Here is a 23,241-nt window from a genome sequence, read left to right on the forward strand (position 1 = left end):
GTGAACGAGGACAGAGGATATCGTTACAGTATAAAAATAAACAAAAAAAGAAAAAAGTGCAAACACTCCAGCTAAGGTGTTCGGGCGGACACCACGTAAGGACGGGCTTTTCACCGCTGCTTTACATTTCAAATATCCATTTATGGGAAGGTGGGAAAGTTTTTGATTTTTATTAAAGTAATTAGTACACTGTTAATTGTTACTTGCTTTAAAGAAGGAAATAGATGGAAGACATTCTCTTTTTTAATGTAGATTCCTATTAATGTAAAGATACGGGGGCTTTCTTTACCTTTAGACTAATACGCGCTTGTATTTACTTTTCTTTTCAAATGATCCATCCATACTTTTACTAACGGCTAATTTTACCGTACCAGCTGCTAGAAAATGACAAGGCATTGTCAAAACCGTACAGTCCAAATCAGGGTCGCGGTTAACCGAATCCCACCCCGGCATTACTCGACTCAAGGCAGATAACAACCCTGGACAGGACGCCGATTCATTGTAGGACCCACCGACGCTCACGGGGCTAAATAGTGTCGCCAACTAACCTCACAAGGACGTCATCGAGAATGCGAGGGACCCACCGGAGGAAATCCCACACAGACATAGAATGCACTTACAAATTTCTGGGATTCGAGCGCAGGGCGATACCATGAGGCAGCAACGCTGATTACTGCGCCACCAGGCCCCCCGGTAGTTACCTGCATTAACATTATATGTGTTTTATAAATAACAGCGTAACAGCGGCTCGATTTTTGCCACCTCTCTTAACGGTAACGGTTCTAAAACGACACGTTACCGGATTGTGCCATGTTTCGTAAAGTCATGCTTAACAAAGAACAATTTCATTCTGGAAAGGGTCCTTTATACAAGAAAATTGTTATGATGGCTTTAAAAAGATTCAGAATATGTGGCAAAACCAGAAATCTTTAATGAGAAGGATGCTACGAAATCAAGAAAAACAGCACTTTGACTGGGTTATTGCCTGGCAAGAGTCCCTTTAAAACCATTAACTTATTTTCATTTCGCAAATCTGTTATCATCTATTCGTAGCTATTTTTGAAGCCCCCTGCTGATCGACATAAAGGGTCTTTCTGAAACCTTCGTGTGGACGGTTGTTCTGGAAACCAAAAAAGTTCCCACTAAGGCATCGCCCTGAAGAGCCTCTTTGGTGGCTTTGTTTTTAAAGGTGTGTTCCTTTCAAACGTTCTCCCTCGGATTTTCTTTAATTTTCTCTCCCCCTTTCGAAGTTGTGTCGGTGAGCTTTGGCTTTCGGGGGATTGTGCGGTGTGCGCTCGAAGTGATCCGCGCCATCCGAGTGCAGCCGTTCATCAGAATAGCGCACACCTGAGCGTGTTAAACATTTGTAAATGTATTTCACTGTAATGTGTGGCTTCACGTATTGTATGTAAATGATTGTGTAATCATTCATGTTATTGCTATATACCTGGCAACCTGTACAGCGAAAATGAATTGACTATTAACGTTGTTGGCGTTCAAATTCTATTCACATTGCTTTGCTTTCATTTCTTGCAGATACCAGTCAAACAATGGAAGCACTTTGTAAACGTTTAAAGCTCCTTCTTTTGACCGTCATTGCAAGAGGTAAGCAATTTTGGGGAAACTGTTTGTTTTTATTAAGGTACGTATACTTGATTGCGCTCGTAACACCCCCAGAGGGGGGATAAAGGTGCAAAAGAGGACACGAAGTGAGTTACAGTACGATGTTATTAAAATTTCTTCAGCATCTGACCATCTCACGCAGCCAAGGACACTCTGAAGCTGTGGCCTTCCTAGTCGCATACTGTATTTAGCCGCATTATCGTCCTAAATGAAGTGGAACGAGTTCTGAACTACTACGTCTCACGGTGAAGAGGCGGCTGTTTCGCTCACATTAATACATTGTCCATTAATGAACCGCTGTTATTAACACGATGAAAAGTCCCTCTGCTCTTTGTAGTCCATAATGTGGCTCCGGTGAGTATGTAGGAATCGAACCGCCAACTCGACTTCACTGGAGTGTGTTTCGTTGTGTCGCTCTTGATTGTAGGGCATAGTCGGTTTAGGCAAGCGTACAAGGCGCCATCTAGTGGCCTTGGCGCACTACTGCAGCCCTATACGGAGATTCCTATCTTAATTTTGCTAAGAAAAATTAAGATAGGTTTATGTTGTGCATGTGAAGCAGCGCATGCACTGTATGCAATATGCACAGCTCAATCTATTGTCCAGAAACCGTTCTCGGCGGCACGACAATTTTTTCAACAATACACACTGACGAACACTCGGACTCAAAGCCAGTCAGTCAGCCATCGTCCAACCCGCTATATCCTAACAAAGGGTCACGGGGGTCTGCTGGAGCCAATCCCAGCCAGCACAGGGCTCAAGGCTGGAACAAATCCCGGGCAGGGTGCCAGCCCACCGCAGGACACACACACACACACACGCGCGCGCACACACATACACCATGCACACACTATGGACAATTTATAATCGCCAATGCACTTAACATACATGTCTTTGGACTGTGGGTGGAAACCGGCGCACCTGGAGGAAACGGACTCAAAGCGAATGCTTTATATTATTTTTGCGTGAGCGGCGTAGCAATGGATTGTGAAGATTGTGCAAAGGGCCTACGAGCTTGGGGGGCACACTTAGGGCCGTATAGATTTAAAAAAAATTAAAAACTTAAATCACTTGCACAGTTTATTGCGTTAATAATTCATTGTTTCAATGGCATGTTTGCACCATCACCAAGCAAGCCCAATCCATGATGAGATTACATATTCGGCAGGCCTACAATTTACACGAATTTACGTAGTTCTGAGGCTCAGAGCCTAATCGGAGAAGCAACAAGTCCTAGTCCGCCTTATAGAGAAGTGCACTTTCCCAACTTTGTCGACCTTTGGTGTGCCATATAGCGGACGTGAACGGAAAAAGTTTTGGAGGACGTCACATGAATAATGTAAATATACATTATTATTGTAAATAATTGTTACTTTTGTACCTTGGTTTTATGTGAACAGTTTTCTAAGTTCGAATTCGTAAATGGTAAATCATAACAAGTCTGTTAAGTTATGCTCCCCGTTAGTCGGCAGACGCCGAATATTTGAACAATTTGACGCTTTTTATACTCTCGCCATACGGCGCCATATAGGCCAGTAGCAGTGGATCCGGCAAACATGAAGAGTGGTGCTGCTAAACGTAACAGGAATTGAAGAACGCTAAGCTTACCAAGATTCCTACCTTTCTCAAAATTGAGCAAGGGTCTGCGGTAGTAACTACGAATGTTGATGCTGGTGAATCGCCGCCACGGCCGCAAGCAGGTTAAGCAGACAGTGCAGTGAGTGAAATGGAAGTAGCAATACAACGGCTTCAGATCAGGTGCTGTCTGCTGAAACCGTTCAAACCGGAGAAACTACTGAAAACAAACAAACAATATAACAAATCAATTTTCTACCGACAAGGCAAATTTCTTGGAACCATTGACGCCTCACTTTATGATGTCCATTTTTTCCGAACTTCTGTAAAACAGGTCGATTGTGTAGTGGTATCCTGTCAGCCGGTGTTGTCGTTTTAATTTGACACAAATTGAAATTGCTTCATTTTAGGGCACAGAGCAGTTTATACTTTATAACTTACCTTATATTTTAATCATCTTCCTTCATAAAGTTGTCTTGGAAAAGTAAGCGGGTCCACATCTTACATACTGTATGTATTTTATGTACTACTACTACTACTACTACCCACACCTCCCACATTCCATTCCCACAATTTATTTTGTTTTTGCAAACTTACAGCTGTTGTAATAAAGTGATTTAAAACGTTATTACAAAATTCCATTTAGAGAGCCGGTTGGTTGGTCACTAGCGTGTGATCTGATAGTGTCGCGGTCGCGGACGCCACCGCCCAGCCGGACTCTCGGATCTAGTTGTGAATAAATTACTAACAGTTGTGCTAGACAGGAGGGACCCACCTCAGGGCGCTGCACAAGGGGTCTTCAGCAAGCCTGCTATGCGACTGTGATGTTCGGTCTTAACGTTTTACGACTTGCACAGTCGAACAATAACACGAACAGCAACAACAACAATGATGATGATGCCAATAATAATAAACCTCAAACTGTGGCAAAGAAGACACAGACATGGCGAAATACAACTAAACGATCAAAACGGCAACAGGACTGCCTCTCTTGAGTGAATTGCTAAAAGCTGATTTAACCTAAACTATGATAATCTGCCAAATGGACATATATTAAAACTTATATTAAAATATTGTCCTCTGTTATTCACCACCATTTGTGAGATTCGCTCTGGGCACACTAAAGCGGTTTTTTGGATGGGTGGATTGCATTATTTGCATATACGATCTTACGGTAAATAGGAATTGTGGGTAAAGATTCCTATTTAAAGATAATCATTATATTCTCAATTTCACTGAATGTTGTCATTATGCTGTTTGTTTTATTAATTTAAATGACAGGTATATGTTACTGTTCTCCCCGTGTCTGCGTGGGTTTCCTCCGGGCGCTCCGGTTTCCTCCCACAGTCCAAAGACATGCAGGTTAGGTGGATTGGCGATTCTAAATTGGCCCTAGTGTGTGCTTGGTGAGTGGGTGTGTTTGTGTGTGTCCTGCGGTGGGTTGGCACCCTGCCCAGGATTGGTTCCTGCCTTGTGCCCTGTGTTGGCTGGGATTGGCTCCAGCAGACCCCCGTGACCCTGTGTTTGGATTCAGCGGGTTGGACAATGGATGGATGGATGGTATATGTTACGGTAGTATCTTAGTTAAAAAAAAGATATATTAAATGTCACTATCAACAAAAGGCACATGTTTATTTGTGGTTTAAATAGATATCTATATTACCAAATCCATTGCTTTATTTTTAAGTGTTTATTTTTTAATTTTCTTTACAGAAACGTTAAAAGCCAATAAATAAAGACTACTAGCACAGCCCAATTCCTTCTTATTTTTTGAAATGGCCCTTCTCAAGAGAGTATTTTTCTGAGACAGTCTTGTAAACAGATGTTGCTATGACTCTGCATCCTCAAATTGTGAATTTGAGGTCCTAAATACTTTGCTGTCCCCAGTCCTGTTTCCAGGTCTTAATGTGCAGGTCTGGCACTGATGATTCCTCTCAAATCAAAGGGAGTGACGGGGGTGCCATTTACAACTTCACCTAGAGCAGCAAAAATCCTAGAACCGGCTCTGTCCTGATGAATCAGCCAACAGGACACCGTGAAAAAATAAGCTCTTGACTAGAAAGATTCTCCTTGTTTGGCTTCTGGCACATTGCTGAGGAATGGTCTGATGCTAAAGGACAGAGTTTCACTAGTATTTTAAGTTTTACTAACTTTCAAACAGAAGTCGTTTTGATATTTTATTCTTTTATTGTATCTATTAAACCATCCAGCTTTATCCGACTATATATTGGAGTTTATTCCTCGAACACGGGATACTGTAAAGAAATAAATGGGTTAGGCACAGCCATTCACATCGCCACAATCATACAGTTAAAGAGTTACCAACATTGAAGTCCATCTGTCCAGTCTATCTTGCGGTTTGATGACTTCTTGCATCATAACAAGTCCTTCATTCATCATTCTGTCACCCACGTAACCAGCATCTCCTCGAAATTCCCCACTGTGGATGATACATATTGACTTGTCCGAATCGCCATATAATTATAAAAGCTTTTATGCAGCAAACCTGCTAAACCCTCACGATCTGCAGACATGTCAAATATAAACCAGACTTCAGACTTTTGGGTCCTTAAAAACCAAACGCTCTTTTGGAGCAATTAGGTGGGTCGGACTATGGAGTTTTGTTAATCTGAATTGCATCAAAACTGCTTAAATGTTCTACAATATTTTTATCCATGTATCCATCCATGAAATGTCTCCCATTTTCTAGGCTAAAGCTTGCATACAGCTAGTGCCTATTCAGTATAGCATAACCAACATACGCCTTATCCATTTCAGGCCTGGCAGAGAGGGGATGCTTGTGGGGTGGAACCTATCCTGGCAGCACTACACACAAAGCAGGAAACATCCCATTGACAGGGAGCCAGTCTATCACAGGGCCCACCCACACTCGCATGGGCACCAATCAGTGTATCCAGCACACCTTTAGAGGAATGAGAGGAGAACTGGAGTAACAAAAGGATAAAGTGTATAAGCAGGGGGAGAACATGCAATGGTCAATCAGGATTTATTTGAATTTCTATTGTATTGCCCTTGTAAAAAAAATCTATTCTCTTGTCATCTTGGGGAAAAAAAACTGCCACAACTAAAAAAGCAATATTTTATTACCAGATAAGCGTACAGATTCTCAAAATACAGTAACTGTCCACCTTTCCGTGGTCAAGACAGTAGGATGGAAGCTTCATAGATGTCAGACATTATCATGAACATAATTTCCCTTTAACAAGTCAGGTGCCTAAAGAGATGTCTGTGGTGTCTCCTGCTGTTAATAGTGGGTGAACTGGTCCCTCTGAGATTAAAGAACTGACACCTGCTTGGCAGCTATCCACACCTTCGAATATGGCCATCAGAGAAAGAGCTTGCATAGAAGAGAGACTTTCAAATAGTGCATAAAAGCCAAATCTTCTCACGCAGTAAGATGTTTCTTTTTTTTTTTGGCCAGTTACTGGCCAGCCTGCACCACTCTTCAAAATGAAGGTGCCAGAGTGGTTTTTCAAAGCAATGCCTTAGGACAGTGTTTCCCAAATTTTTTTATTGGGTGGCACACTTTTTATAATCAAAATCATCCCAAGGCACACTGCTATCTTACCACAGACACATTATATCTCATACTGTACATGTGCTCAACTGTTCAAAGGTATAGGACTACCTGGAGAAGCTAGTAAAAAAGCAGCTCCAAGATCAGCATTCACAGACACAACACTTAGTGAGCATTTTGGTGACCTCTCCAAGCTGCTTCACCCTTTTGCCCACCCCTCTCTGTCTTAGAGGCAACTCATATGCCCACCATCCACCAGCACTGTGAAGCTCGCTGGTGACCACACACCCTGAGCAGATGGACTCTAGCAGCCTAGAGACACGTCTGAAGTGCTCGAAGTGCTACGTCTGCAATGTAGTGGTCATGGAGCTGCTTTTAAGCCAGCTTGTCCAGGTAGTCCTGTCCTCCTCAGACAGGTCTTGACCACCCAAGGAGGTTGTCTCTCTCAGGTTCAGACCGAGGTGCACTGCACTATTAGTTCCACAGCACGCCTGAGTAGCTCTTGCAGCACACAGTGGTTGAAAAACAGTTGCCATAGGGGAACCATGTTGAGTTTCCAAAACACCCATCTATGTGAAGGTTCCAGAAAGAACCTCTACATATTTAGATCAGTAACAGGCTCCTAGAGGACAGATTTCTGAAATTCCAGCGGGTCATGATTACAAAAGGACTCTTGCTGCATGCAACACCAAAGGCTAAATCTAAGTCTTTTAATCTGTCAGTGTCCTGCTAGGTAGCCTATCATGCATTCAAGATTTCAGCTTCTTTCTACATATTAGGAAGTTTTTAAAGCGCAACGAACCAACTTGATATGCAAAGAAATGGTGCATCGTCAAGCAATGGTTCTACGAGGAACCACACAATCCAATAAAGAAACATAACATGCCAATAAAGACATGTTAATTTTAAGTGTGGACACAAAATATCTCAGAGAGTTGAAAAATGGCAGCTGAATCACACAAATGCAGGCCCTCATATGGATGTTCATTTCTCTGAGGCTGAGATTTAATTTTACCCGTTAAGACTTTGAGCTCCTGACCAGTGCCATACTTGCTGTCACGTCAGATTTAGAAAGGTTAAACTGAGCTAATTTCAGAGGCACTTTGAGACGGGTTGCTGTGGTGATTGTCCTGTTTAGCAAGGAGGTGAAATAGCAGGGAGGGGTATAGGGAAGCATCATCTCACAGCAGCAGGGCAGGTTCCATTCTAGGACACTGAACCACATGCACAAACATGCTTCTTTTAACTCTTTTGTCTCCTCAGGTCTGCTGGGAGCAGCACAAAGTATACCTGGCACTGGTAAGCATGTACCCTTTGCTTTATTGTGCTAACACTTGGCTGCATGGGTTTCAATTTAAGCAACAGCTGCCATGGTGGCATCTGTCATGTGGGAGACACAAACTGCAAAACAATATAAATTAGTTCTGGCTCTCATCAGCACTGGTGCACTTCTTATGAGAAGTATGAAAAGCCATTTTCAGGTGCCCAGCTTGGGAAATTCAGTCTACAGCAAGTATTAGAATGTGCACCACAATGTGATTCATAACCACAAAGAAAAGTTTTTAAAGCATGAAGTGCATGCACTGTATCTGGCTCAGTATGCAAACCTTGCTATTTCATTTTAAATTCTGACGAGTTTGACCAGCCGCTAGTGCTCAGCAACCCACAGGATAGCAAACCATGGATATGTCTTAAACCCATCCATGCTCAATACATTCATTACAACCCTCATCTGTGCTCTGGGACCTTATTGTGGTCCAGTCTTTGAAAGACAGAAGTTCAATCACAGTTTTAGCTGTCCCACCAGAGAACATGGAGTAGTTTGTTGAACAGAATTCCTGTCTCTATCGTGCCTAACAACACTCTGACCCTCTTCTTACTTCATTGATCGTCATAGGTTGGTTCAGGAGTGAGTAACTAAAAGTAATGATAACCCACAAGACAGCAAACCATGGATATGTCTTAAACCCAGCCATGCTCAATACATCCATTACAGTGCTCTGGCTTGCATTTAAAGGTCTACTGGGACCTTATTGTGATTCAGTCTTTGAAAGACAGAGGTTCAATCACATATTAGCTCTCCCATCAGAGAACATGGAGTAGTTTGTTGAATAGAATTCCTGTCTCTTCTGTCTCAATCTGACCCTCTTCTTGCCACATTGATTGTCATAGGCTTGTTCAGGGGTGAATAGCTAAAAGTAATGATAACCCACAAGACAGCAAACCATGGATATGTATTAAACCCAGCCATGCTCAGTCCACTTATTCCAGCTTTCTCTGTGCTATGAGTTGATTTTGAAGGTGTACTGGTACATTACTGCGGTTCAGTCTTGCAAAGACAGTTTTAATCATGGTTTTAGCTTTTCCCGCAGATGACACGGAGTAACTTGTTGAACAGAATTCTTTTACAGTTTGTCTAACATTGACTTGACTGTCTTCTTGCTGCACTGGTTTCTATAGGCCTATTCAGGGTTGAGTTACTAGAAGAGATGGTACTCTCTGAATCCTTTTCGCCCTTCTTGAGTGAAATTAAACTTCACGCCCCCATAAGGTGTGTCTTGGGGGTAACCAGATTTACACACCTCCCTGAATAGATTCCTCAGTCTCCTCCCTTAGTAGACCTCCAGGGGCCCCTCTAGTTGTTCCAGGAACTTGTAGTTTCCAGCTATGACAGGGAAATCAGACAAAGTGTTACTGCATGCAGTGCAGACAGAACAGTGAGTTGTGGTCCAACAGTAAGTTGGTCACCAGCTATCTTTGGAACATCCCGGTGCTTACCATATTGGAGTGACTGACTTTAACATAACATATGACAGATCAGCTAATGGTATGAAAGACTCCCGCTATTCAGCAATCTGTGGATTTAATGAATACCAATTTTCCTATAGAATACGCTCTAATTTTTTCCATCAATAATGGGCACAATGTAAGAAACAATTCCTGATGTGTATGTGTAGTCAGTCCATCACAGAACACACTCAGTTAGACCACAGCATTTAAGAGTCCGCAGTTAAGCTAAAACACATTTCTTTAGGTTGTAGGAAGAAAACAAGAGTAACTCATGAACACCTATGTGACAAGGCCTAAAATCAAACCGGGACCACTGAAACTGTGAGGCAACAGTGTTATCCTCTGAAAAGATTACAGTAGAATTACATTAATTCAGTATAGGAGAAATGGACAGAGAGTGGAGTCCATTTGTGTCACCTACTGTTTCACATGCTACACCCTGATCCTTTTGGTGCAGCAGATCATTCATGACCATGAAGAATTGAGAGAAACAGTTCCAGATCTAATGAGCTGCTCAACACAGCATTGATGTCAGCACTTTGGCCACCAAAACAATTCAGCATTATTAAGGGAAAGATTGAGCAACACATGGCAAGAACAGGGGGTCTACTGAACATGGGTTCAGAAGAGGGAGGTCATGCTTTACCAACATGCTGGAATTCCATGAGGAAGCAACAAAAGGATATGATCAAACTGGAGCATATGATATTATTTATCTGGACTTACAGGAAACATTTAATAAGGTGCCACATGAGAGGTCGGGCATCAAACTAAAAGAAGTGTGAGTTCAGGGGGTTGTGTGTAGATGGGTGCAAAATTGGCTCAGACACAGGAAGCAGAGGGTGATCATGTGAGGAACCTCATCAAAACTGGCTGATATTAAGAGTCGTGCTCCACAGGGGTCAGTGCCAGGGCCACTGCTATTTTTAATATATATAAATGATTTGGATAGGAATATAAGTAGCAAGCTGGTTAAGTTTGCAGATGATACCAAGCTAAGTGAATTGGCAGATAATTTAGGAATCCGCTGAATCACTACAAAGGGACTTGGACAGCAAACAGGCTTGGGCAGATTTGTCGCAGATGAAATTTAATGTAACTAAATGTAATAGGAAGAAAACATCTTAGGTTTGAATACACAATGGGTGGTCAGAAAATCAAAAATACACTTTTTGTGAAGGATTTAGGAGTAATATTGGACTCAACACCATCCACTTCAGTGTTCAGAAGCCATTAAGAAGGCTAACAGAATGTTATGTTATATAGCGCCCTGATGTGTAGAGTACCAAGGAGGTTCTGCTCAAGCTTTATAATGCACTGGTGAGGCCTCATCTGGAGTACTGGGTACAGTTTTGGTCTGTGGGCAACAAAAAGGACATAGCAGCACTAGAAAAGGCCCAGACAAGAGTGACTAGGCTGATTCCAGGATAGCAGGGGGATGAGTTATGAGAAAAGATTAAAAGAGCTGAGCCTTTTAGGTTTAAGCAAAAGAAGATTAAAAGAAGACATGACTGAACTGTTTAAAATGATGAAGGGAATTAGTCCATTGGATCAAGACTGTTACTTTAAAATGAGTTCATTAAGACCACGAGGATACAGTTTGAAACATGTTAAGGATAAATATTGCACAGACATTAGGACGTTTTTCTTCACACACAGAACCATCGACACTTGGAATAAAAGACCAAGTAGTGTGGTAGACAGGAAGACTTTAAGGACTTTTAAAACTCGACTTTAAGTTATTTTAGAAGAATTCAGTGTTGAGCTTTGTTGAGCTGAATGACTTGTTCTCATCTAGATTGTTCTGTTCTAATACAGAGAGAGTGTACTGTATGAGCTCACATGTTAAAGAATATTAATTGTACTTTGTGTGATTAATATTCTAGTGGCTAGCTTTTCCAATTGTCCAATTCAGTAGTCTATTTAAAGATCGATTGCTGTACTGTTAAGGAAAAGGAATGCCCAGTTTGTGTTTAAGTGCATTCTGCACTGTTTCTTGATGTTACTCCCTAACATATTATGAATAAGCTCCTCTGCTGGATTCACCTGGCCTTTGCTTTGGAAGATTTGAAACTCCTAAATCATCATTAAGTCTTCATTGCACAAGAGAAATGAAATCCGAGTACTTTCACTGGTCAGTTTATGTAACGGCTTGTGACTTTGCAGACCTTAATGTGACTCTTTTCCTATTGAAGACCAGGACTCCACATGTGATTTTTGTCATGATTAAGCACAATTTTATTCCTAATTATGACTGACATTAAAACTTTAAAAATGCAGTTCATATAGTAACCCAACTCTAAACTGCATTTTCCCAGTTCTACCTTCTTGATACTTCTTTCCACATCAACTGTGATGCGAGCTGCGAATTTTGATGAATGTACAACTCCAAGTAACAATCCAGGCAAAAGGTATAATGTTCTGATATCAATCCAGAGACACCTGAACTGCTCGTCTCTGAAAACATACCCCAAATCTGAAATCCAGGTTTTCTTTTTTTTTAGTCTGGTTCATTTAGGAATCTTAATCTTTTTGTAAAACTACATAAACTCTAATATGTTTTTCGGTTCTTTATCATCCATCCAGTTTATTTCTCACCTTAGTCTGAATAATGTTGCATTTTCACATTTATATTCAACTATTCACTTGTTAAAGGTATCCGTCAATAAGGGCGCGCACATAAAGGCGACCTTCAAAAGGACGATCTCAATTGGGCGCGGCGAATAAAAGCGCACATAAATAAAAGCGATCTTCAAAAGGGCGACCTCAATTGAGCGCCGAATAAAGGCGCGCGCAAATAAAGGCGAGCTTCAAAAGGATGACCTCAATTGAGCGCCGAATAAATGCGCGCGCAAATAAAGGAGTGCTTCAAAAGGGTGACGTCAATTGGGCGCAGCGAATAAAGGCAAACGCAACAAAATTACAGAAAATTTATTAGATAAAGGCAATGATTGAACGTATAAAAAGGTGAAAGCAAGAATATTAAAACATCCAATTAATTAATGCATGAACTTCTAACGAACTACTTCTAACGAACTATTTCTAAAGCTCTCTATATTTCGTTGTTTTCAAAATTACAGAAAATTCGATTAAGGCAATGACTGAATGTATAAAAAGGTGAAAGCAAGTTACACTTGAAGCTGTAGATTATGTGCAGTGCCACATAGATATTCGAGATGCGGTCTATTAGCATAGTCAAGGACAATTAATTTAACTCGCTCCGAAGGTCATCCTTTTGAAGCGCTCCTTTATTTGCGCGCGCATTTATTCGGCGCTCAATTGAGGTCGTCCTTTTGAAGCTCGCCTTTATTTACGCGCGCCTTTATTCTGCGCTCAATTGAGGTCACCCTTTTGAAGATCGCTTTTATTTATGTGCGCTTTTATTCTCCGCGCCCAATTGAGGTCGCCCTTTTGAAGGTCGCCTTTTTGTGCGCGCCCTTATTGAATAGAACCCTTGTTAAAGGCTAGTGGGAGCCAATGACCCTCAGCCATTTTTCTGTTGTGCTATCTGCCTGTACCTCACTTCAGTCTTCTGCTTTCATAACTTTCTCATTGTCCTAATTCATGTTGAAGTGTTGTAATTTTTTCTTTCTTGGCAAAAATTTTGGAAAGGTAATTATTTGATTCCTTATCTATTATCCTTTTGCTTCAGTTATTTGAAGTCAATATTACTTGACAAAGGTTTTAGATATTTTTATTTTTATGGAATATTACTACAGTATTTTGCTCCAGTTCCATTTACGTCCTGTTTAGCTATATGTCTGCTTCTTCTTTGTATAATGAAATAAGCATCACGCCTCAATATCTGAGGAACTCTACTCTCTTTCATTTTTATCTGCAATGAAGTAGAAAAAGCTCAAGGTGTTATTTTTGTTTCTCATTTCAGGAACATTTGATTCAAGGATTATTGGAGGCTATGAGGTTATCCCAAATTCCATCAAGTACCAGGCCTCAATTCAGTTTCTTTCTTCTCACTACTGCGGGGGTACACTGGTCCATCCTCAGTGGGTCCTGTCTGCTGCCCACTGTATGAGACCGTACGTGGAAATGAATTTTCTACTATTTTTTAAATAATTTTGTGTCACTTTGGTGAAGTATTCAGTTTAAAGGTCACCATTCTAGCTGAAAGGTCAATGCAAGCGAGTGACTACAACCAGTATCAATAGAGCATTTATTCAATAGACTAGTCTGGACCTTTTTACACCAGTGCCCACATTTATCAAGTGTCTCAGGGTAGGAAAATAGTTCTAACCAGCTCAAAAACCTCAGAGTGATGACAATTTGGTCCTTACTTTTAGGTGCAGGAGTAAAAGCGTTTTATGAATTTTCATAATTTAGGAAACTATACTTAACTTCTTCAGGATTTAGAAGAGTTTGTGGGATGTCCTCACATGCTAGGAGATTCCAGAAGACGATATTCAGGCAGAGATCAACACGCACATCCCAGAAAAGGCTGAATGTTTTGGAAATGATGGACAGCAGTGAACTTATAAAAAGATATCATTCTGATAAAGATGGAATGATATTCATAACAAATCTTGAATCCATGTATGTGGAGACATCATGCACTGTCAACTGGAATAAAAAATGTTGGCAAAATTACACTGCAGCCATGCAATTGCAGTGATTTGGGTATGGCACAACCAACCATTTCTCGAATTTCGATCACCTTTACAATGCAAAATGTATACACAGATTCATACTTTTCCCACAACTCCATGTGAGACAATATTAAAGCAAGCTAAATTCATGGAAATTGGCAAACACGTAAAGATCAATGCAAGAGATATCATAGTATCATCGCACAGATGGTTATGGATGCAGACTGCACTGTAGTAGCCAACATATTACCCTGAAGATTAACGGGGCTGGATGGGTGACTGACAGCGAAATATCACACAGGTAAGCTGACCTCTGCATTCCATGAACCTCTAGAACATTCTCTTTGCACTGTACATGCTCACAATGGTTCAAGATGGCAGGCTGAGACTCCTGGGGCATTAGATAAATAGAGCCTCGTAGAAGATCAGGGGGATTCACTGAGAGAGAGGCATGGCACATGACTCTGGAAGATGATCCTGGGAGAGTGAGCATGACTGCAGAAACAGCACAAGAATAGCTGTGGTTAGTTTCAGTTAAACTGTTACTTCATGAGGTGTTTTCTGGGGCCATAACAGCAGGAAGGTAATTCATCTGAAAGTACGGCAGTGAATCACACATTCATTGTCTAACCCACTTTATCTTTAGCAGGGTCACAGGGAAGCTGTAGCATATCTCAGCAAGCCTCAGGCACAAGGCTGGAACAATCTCTGAGTCATTCATTGTTAAATAACCTTACCGTTAATCAGGCTTTACTCTCATTAATTGTTTGTGTGTCTAGGGCTTTCCATTTTGGTGCTCATTATAGTATTATTCTTGATGGTGTAGGTAATTGACAACAGTTTCGTGCAGCTTAATGGAATATCTTACATTATTATGTTATGCTATTTATTCTTCACTTACTACTTTAATTATTATTATCTTTCTGGTGCGGTGTTAGTATCAGAAAACTACAAAATGTTATCGTGAGTTCCAGTTTGCAGCTCGGGGTGTCGTAAAGTCGTCACGACATTCATTCTCAAACATGAACTCCTGGTCCTAGGTGGGAGTATGAGTAGGACGCTTCATAAATGGTTCTCATTCTTATCCTAGTGTGATTCTTAGAAGCTTGATAAATATGGGCCCAGATGTCTTTAGTTTCAGTTTTCAAAATTTATTTTAATCTTTTCAGAAGCCTTGTAAACTCCTGTTATATTTGTTTTGGCTCGATATCACCCATCCAGGGTATTTCTGACTTTAATTTACATTATGTTGTATTTTCAAATTTGTACTAAAGTACAAACCTGCCAGTTTAATTCCCACCTACTCGTGTACCGAGTGACCTACAATTAGTCACTAATTTGCCTGAGCTCCATATATATAAATAATACTGATTTTGCAAATCACTTTGGATAATGGAATAATGATCATCATCATCATCATCATTGTTATCATGAAAGTGTAGTGGGCAGCAGTGCTGCCTCATAGATTCAGTGTCCTGGGTTCAAATCCCACACCCAGTTCTTGTCTGTTGACTTTGCACATTCTCTTCACATTTGTGTGGGCTTTTCTCCAAGGACCCCAGTTTCCCTCCCACATCTCCATATGCATGTAAGTTAGATTAATTGTCAGTTCCAAACTGGGCCCTGGTGATGGACTGGCATTCTGCCTAGAGCTGTTTCCTGCCTAGCACCTTAAAAAAACAAGAGTGGGCTTCAGCCCCCTGCAACCCTGAACTGAATCAAATGGGTCCAGGAATGTTATTTATATATAGTAGTCCACACAAAAGTGTATAAATATACATTCTCATATACATCCACACATTCAAATGTATAGACACACAATGTCTTACATTAAAGCTAGGATTCTGAATATACAGTATGTCAATATGTATAATATATATATACATATACAGTACAATATGTATAATACTGAATATACAGTATGACAGCCTTATTGAGGAAGATCACTCCCTTCTGCTGTAGCACAAATAGTTTCAGCTACTTTCTAATTCATATTAAACATTAAAGTGGCAGAAAGACAAACATCAGAAGTCAAAAGATTTCATCTGAAAGATTCTTGTGGTGACCGCAGCCTCTCTAAAGTATAGGAATACATTTCAATAATGTATAGAAATACATTCTGTGAACATGACACTAGTCTGGGAGCACATTTCTAAACAGGTCATCAAAAACTAATTTCACACCCCCAGGGCTCATCGATTCCATATGTGATCATAAGGGTGCCAATCTGCAAGGGGTATTCTCGTCGATTTCTTTTACAGATCGAAAAGAGGGACTTTTTGGATGTCTCTTTTATTGGCACTTGCCTCCGACTCTACCTAGGGATGCAATGTACCCTTAAGCCAGCTCTACCTTCACCTCCACTTAATAGGCTATTTGGTGGTTCTTCATTCTCTCTATACTTTTTACTTTTTCACTTTGCTCAGGTTAAGTCACGCATCACCTTACAATGTCTCCTCTGCAAATACACACAATCACAATGATCGCACGGCCATTCCTCCATTGCACACCTGCTGACTTGTGGCTAATCAATCATTAGGGCTACCGACTCCAGCCTCCTAGATTGCTTCGCCACACACAATACTTCATGGCTCCTCTATACACCTCTTGTCATCCACTTGGAGATCCTCCTCACAAAGATTACTTCTTGCTGTAAACAGCAGACCTCATGACCTTCTTGGTGCTCCTGTTTAAATAGCCCATGCTGCAAGATACCCAGTCCCCTGGACAGTGCCCCCTACAAAGCTGTGCGTCAGATGGGATGCTTCTAGGGAGTCTGTTCGCAATTAGGTGGCTGGCTACACTTTACTTGTATATGAAACACAAGTTAAAGGGGGTCTTTCAGAAAACTAATGGTCATCACGGAGTTTATGTAACATATTCTTAGCACAGATTAAAGGTCCAAGGGCCAAACTTTGGCCACCCCAGTCTAGACTAGCATAAGCGTTTTTTGAGCCAATACCTGGACTGAATGTGTGCCTTTGGAGAAAATGAAGGAAGCTGGAGATCTCAGAGCAAAAACCAAGCAATCGCTCCACTGACTGGACCACAGTACAAAAGTGAAAAGGGGCCCAAGACCTGTCATGTGGCAGTAGTACCTGCTGCAGCAACATACTACAAGATACATGTCAAGCTAAGCAGCATATAGATACTGCATATTAATAAGGCCAACTGGACATAAGTCTGCTTAAGGAAACTGTAAGGTTACTGCGAGGGAGCAGCTCTACCACTGCGCCACCATGCCGCCTACTTCCTAATGTTTGTGTGAAATTTACCCTTAACAAGTTTCCAACTGTATCCCCGTATTCTTGTTGAACTCATTTTGAAGTCACCGTCTCGATCCACTGGACTTATTCCCTTTATAATTTAAAACACTTCAGTCAAGTCACCTCGTCATCTTCTTGTGCTTAAGCTGTAAAGGCTCAGATCTGCTAATCTTTCCTCATAACTCATCGTCTGTAGCCCTAGATAGATAGATAGATAGATAGATAGATAGATAGATAGATAGATAGATAGATAGATAGATAGATAGATAGATAGATAGATAGATAGATAGATAGATCTGGAAGGGGGGTCTATTTCAGCAGCAGCAGGCAGGAGCCACTCACCAGTCCTGGGTTGGGTATTAATGTATCAAAGAGCCCTCCACTCACACACAAACTTATAACCTGCACTTTACCTCAAATGTACATTTTTGGAATGTGGTGACAAAAATCTAATTACCAGGAGAAAAACTCCACATGCAGAGGAAATATGCAAAGTGCTAACAGGGGAACTGAATCCAAGATGCTGTATCCATAAGGCAGCAGTGCACTGCTAACCACTTCACCACCTTGCTGCCTCACTGACAGGTGATGTTTATAAGCTTACGAATGCATTGACAAACACTGTTACTCTTACAGATTTATGCTGTACTTACATTTGTGTGCACTCTTCTTCTAGAGCTTTTCTGATTCAGGTGGTTTTAGGAGAGCATTCCTTGAAAGTGAATGAGGGATTTGAACAAGCATTCAATGTCACCAAAATTATAGTTCATCCCTACTACAACCCTTCAACCTTCAACCATGACATCATGCTGTTAAAAGTAAGTATTCTGGCTGTACATCCTCCATATTTAAGGTGTGTTGAGACAACGAGGACGTCTTAGTGTTATAGGCTGCCATCTGCTGGCCATAATTGTTGTATTACACCTTTTTGGTGTTGCTCCTGTCCTAATGGTTTGCAGCTGTTGCATGTTTTTGCTTTAACTAATTTTTAGGGGGATTAGTTTTAGTTAACTTGTTTGTTATGATTTACTGTATATTCCTTAATTGCCTATTTAGCTTTAAAACGGTTTTAATTGTTACCTGTTTCCTTAACCAGCCATCAGTTAACAATGAGGTATAAATGACAAAGGAACCATCAGCTCTCCAACTGACGTGATTCTAGGTCACGGGTGTTGAACTCTGGTCCTGGTGGGCCGCAGTGGCTGCAGGTTTTCATTCTAACCATCTTCTTCATTAGTGACCAGTTTTTGCTGCTAATTAACTTCTTTTCCCTCAGCTTTAATTAACTTGATTCAGGCCCCTTTGTTGTTGTTTTTTTCCTGAATTAGCAGCCAAATAATATTGAGACACAAAACAAGCCACCACATGAGCAGCTCACCTATGCCAATCACACAATATCTGAAAATAAAGAAAGGTGATGATCTCGGTAAGGTTGATCTCTCAGGTCACCAAAACATTTTGACGACGTTCTTAGAAAAAACTGAAAAATCAACAGTTTTGGAAAAGTCTGTTGTGGCAGAATGAGAGCAGCAACAAGCCATTGAATTAAATAACGGGTTTAATTAACAGCAAGAATCTGCTTTTCATTAAAAGATTGGCTGGAGTGAAATTGGTTGGAGTTTGAAGGCTCAATTTAGCTGGTCATCTGTTGGCTTGTTTCATGGCTCATTTCTGTTTGGCTGTCATTTAATGAAGAAAAGAATAAATTCAGAGGACTGAATCCTTAAAAACAGGGCTATTAAAATGAAGGGAAAAAGTGAATTAGTAGTGAAAACTGCTCACTGATTAGGGAAAGGGTTAGAATGAAAACTGGCAGCCACTGTGGCAAACCAGGACTGGAGTTCAACACCCATGTTCTGTGTAAACCCCCTGTCATGGTCTGTTTGTCCTACTTCCAGCTGACAGAAGGTATTTTAGCATTTCTAAAGATTTCTGTTGGCTACTACAGCAGCTTCTATCTCTTGGCTGTCTGGACTCTGAGCTCTGTGCTGCTCTCCTGCCCTCAGGTCTGCCCCTAGTAGAGAGTTATATGCAGAAAATTTGTTACACTTGTTACTACTGTTGTTTTTTTATTATTAGTTTTATTGTTGTTATTTATTGATTATTTATTACTGTCTATTTTAAATTATTACTATCTATTCTCTTATCTATTATTTCTTTTTAGTTATTTGTTATCCTATTATAGTAGAGCATAGTTCTGTACCTATTTTTCCACCACAGTCCTGGGGAATATTATTTTATGCCACTGTATTCTACAGTACAGTATGACAATAAAGTCACTTGACTTGACTTTACTACTCTCCATGTACATATGGGTTTCCTTCGGCTGCTCCAGTTTCACCCCACAGTCCAAAGACATGCAGGCTAGGTGAACTGGCAATGCTAAATTGGCCTGCATTGTGTGAGTGGATGTGTGTAAGTGTGTGTGTGTGTGTGTGTGTGTGTGTGTGTGTATTCACCCCATGACGGACTGGCGTCCTTTGCATCCTATGCTTTCTGGGATCAGCTTCAGCTTCCCCATGACCTTAAACCGGATAAGCAAGTAAAGAACATGGATGTACCAAAACTATTTGTCTTCCTTGCATTAAACAGCTGTCTTACTTCAAAACATTGGCTATCCTTACTTTAACAAATCTTAGAAAAGCCAGAATAAAGCAGCATAATAAAAATCATCAAATATCTGATTATACTTACATGAATTTATATGCACACACCTTGCTTTTCTAATGCTGGAATAGAATTCAGAACAACAACAAAAAATGGAACGATAGAGTGCTTGCAGGAAGGTACAAAAATACACTGTGCAGGAACACTACCTATACTTAACCCTTTCAGCCCTGACATCCTATTACTAGTACATATATGCAGCCATTTTTATAAAGCACAGGTACGTTTGCAGCCATTGGAACCGGGTCCGCTACTATTAGCGCAGGCTGGAGAGACTGGCATACAGTCCACAAAACACGGAAGAGAAAATGGATGCTTCTGTGGACCGCATGTATGCACCACATAGCAAGTAGCTCCACTTTCAGTTTTATTTCCTCAAGAAGATGGAAGTATTTGTCAGCTATTGTATAATAATAGTGATCTTTTTTTGTTTTTTTAAAGGTAGAATATCTCACAAAATAATTTTTCCCATAAAAACAGAAAATCCAGGGCCAAAATGGTTAAAATAATAGCTTCTGTCACAACCACAGAATAAGAGTGAGACACACACACATAATGATGATATATTGATATGACACAACATTCCAAAAAGTATCTGAGGTGTCATCTCCATCATAGATAATCTGAGATTTTTAAGATGATGTTTGCAGAGACAATGAAGATAATCAATAATCTAGGAACATCAGATGTGCTGTTTATCTTCTCAGGACTTTCTGTCCAGGGTGTCTTAAAGTGAGGTCTCCTAGTTAAACAATGGTGCTGAATCACCGGATGTATAATGTGGCAGCTGTTAAGGTCATTTCATTTGTAGCACAGGCAGGAAACACAATGAGCCAACTGAGAGATTTAGACTCCTGGGCTACACCACTGGCTACGTTTTAATATGCTCTGTTAGGGAAGGTGACCAACCCCGCTGGACTGAATGCTATGGCCCAATCCATTATAATCAGGAATGAGCAATTATATAGCCTCACTTGGTCATACTGTATGTAATATTAAAATATTGTGGATTGCTTGGTGTACTGGAGGCAGACACATTGTACATGTGAGTATTATCTATCTATCTATCTATTATACTGCCTTTCATATCTACCTATCTATCTATCTATTTTCCCTAGCTTGACCGCCCAGTTCGAATTAATTCATACGTGCAAACAGCCAGGCTGCCGGATTACTACAGCACTCCGTCTTTGGGCACGTCCTGTACAGTCAGCGGCTGGGGAGTCACACAAGTCTACAGCTACACTTTGTCCAAAGAACTTCGTGCTGTCCAGGTGCCAATAATATCATCATCTGCCTGTAACATTTATTATTCTGGAAGAATCACAGAAAATATGATTTGTGCTTCAACGAACACTGGTGGCAAAGACTCGTGCCAGGTAAGAGCTTTTCCTTAACATTACTGTATTTTGGTAGATGTCAGAAGGATATGAATGATATTGTTTGAATTCAGTGATAATCCCATTTATCATGTCTGGGAAACTGAGAAATATAATGCAGAGACCATGTAAATTCATAATTCAAAGCAGTTATGAGAGTACAGTAGATGCATTTCTGCTACAGCACTGTTAATATGGAGAAGGTACAAGTTCTGCATAGGTCCTCCCAGGGTTCCGCAGATATTTAGGGAGCTGGTGAGTCTAATTAGCCTTGGCATAAGTGTGTGTGTGTGTGTGTGTGTGTGTACTCAGTGATGGACTGGCACTCCCCTCCATGCTGATTTCTGCCTTATGTCCCATACTGCTAGAACAGACTCGGCCAGTAAATGTAAAAGTGCATTAAGAGGGTTTGATGAACAGACTCACCCCCTGATTAGGAAAGGTTCCTGTCTTGCATTGTGTATGGCCAGTATAGACTTCCACAACCCTTTAATGGTTGTCTTAAGGTGTCCTGAATAATGGATTATCTGTCGGGCAGACTACAGTCTGTGAGACACAAGGACTGTGTGAACTCCACAAAGAATAGTCCTGTCAAATTTCTCCTCACACTGTACACCTCCAAGTATAAATATAACACCAGGTCATGTCAAATGCAGAAAATCTCAGATGATTCTGCACTTATGGGATGTATTGATAAGGGGGATGAGACAAAGTATACGAGTCAGGTGAAGAACTTTGTTTCTTGGTGCAAAGAGAATTGCCTGCATCTTAACATCAGCAAAACCAAGGAAATGGTTATTAACAGTTGCCACACCAAAGAGCCTCTATGTGCGGTCATTATTCAGGGTGTGGATGTAGACGTGGTGAGCTGCTAGAAGTACCTGAGAGTCCACATCAATGACAGGTTGGACTGGTATCCTAACAAGATAAACTATAGAAGAAAGGGTGATGCAGGCTCTTTTTGTTAGGATACTGCGTTCCATACATGTGGAAAGTGACATCCTTCACATCTTTTACAACTCTGCATTAGTCAGTGCAATTTTCTACACTGTGGTGTGCGGGGCTGGTAACATCACTTCAAGAGAGGCCCACCGAATCAACAAGCTAATTAAAAAGGCAGGCTCAGTTATGAGATGTACTCTGGACCCCCTGGAAGTTGTAGCAAAGGAGAGGATTAAAACAAAACTGAGTGCCATTATGAACAATGCTGCACATCCTCTCTCTGACACACAAACACTGAGGACTTTTAGCCCATGAAAAATTCAGCAGAAGTGTGTCAAGAAACACTACAGGGACTCCTTTATACCAACAGCAATATGCCTGTTATCTATCTAGTGAGCTTCTTTGAAAAGCCAAATTTCTGCTGGGGACAAATGAAGTTTTAATAGAGAAGTGGGTTCAAAAATTGAATTAAGGTTTTTTTGTTTTTTTATTTAAATGTGTGGATTTCCTTCCACTTACACTTATGCTGTCTTTTCCAGGGGGACTCTGGAGGACCTCTGGTGTGTGGAGGGGCTCTTCATGGCATCGTTTCCTGGGGTATCAGCTGTGCAAACGCAAGATACCCTGGAGTTTACACCAAGGTGTCTAATTATGTGTCATGGATCGAGCGCGGAACATCTGAACAGTGACTCTCCTGTACATAAAAATTCCACACTGCTATACAATATTGTTATTGAATGAATAAAGATAAAACATTTCTCTTTTGATAAATTAGACCATTATACTCTTTGAAATAATTTGTTAGAATGGCCCACGGTTTGAAAATATTACACAGTTGTAATATGTACAATCATCGTGCC

At 40.8% G+C, this 23,241-nt stretch overlaps 1 protein-coding gene across 2 annotated transcripts; it reads left to right on the top strand.

The window, feature by feature from the left end:
• Window positions 1-21: 21 nt before the first annotated feature.
• LOC114656216 (trypsin-3) lies at window positions 22-23,155 on the top strand. Of its 2 annotated transcripts, none has more exons than XM_028807685.2 (7): window positions 22-150; window positions 1,537-1,605; window positions 8,000-8,035; window positions 13,413-13,563; window positions 18,070-18,211; window positions 21,179-21,439; window positions 22,921-23,155. In XM_028807685.2, exons 2-7 carry the CDS (start codon window positions 1,551-1,553, stop codon window positions 23,068-23,070), a joined length of 795 nt encoding a protein of 264 aa, XP_028663518.1. In that variant the 5' UTR covers window positions 22-150; window positions 1,537-1,550; the 3' UTR covers window positions 23,071-23,155. The 2 variants fall into 2 exon arrangements, with proteins under 2 accessions (XP_028663518.1, XP_051786351.1); XM_051930391.1 differs by lacking the exon at window positions 22-150 and adding an exon at window positions 1,166-1,189.
• Window positions 23,156-23,241: the final 86 nt, after the last annotated feature.

This window comes from Erpetoichthys calabaricus, chromosome 8 (genome assembly GCF_900747795.2).
Source record: "Erpetoichthys calabaricus chromosome 8, fErpCal1.3, whole genome shotgun sequence".
Taxonomy (NCBI): Eukaryota; Metazoa; Chordata; class Cladistia; order Polypteriformes; family Polypteridae; genus Erpetoichthys; species Erpetoichthys calabaricus.

Excerpts from the sequence above, each read along its gene's own strand:
- LOC114656216 (XM_028807685.2), top strand. The coding sequence starts at position 1,551 with ATGGAAGCACTTTGTAAACGTTTAAAGCTCCTTCTTTTGACCGTCATT. Across the intron at positions 8,036-13,412 it reads ACAAAGTATACCTGGCACTG|GAACATTTGATTCAAGGATT; the intron begins GTAAGCATGTAC and ends TTCTCATTTCAG. Across the intron at positions 21,440-22,920 it reads GTGGCAAAGACTCGTGCCAG|GGGGACTCTGGAGGACCTCT; the intron begins GTAAGAGCTTTT and ends TGTCTTTTCCAG.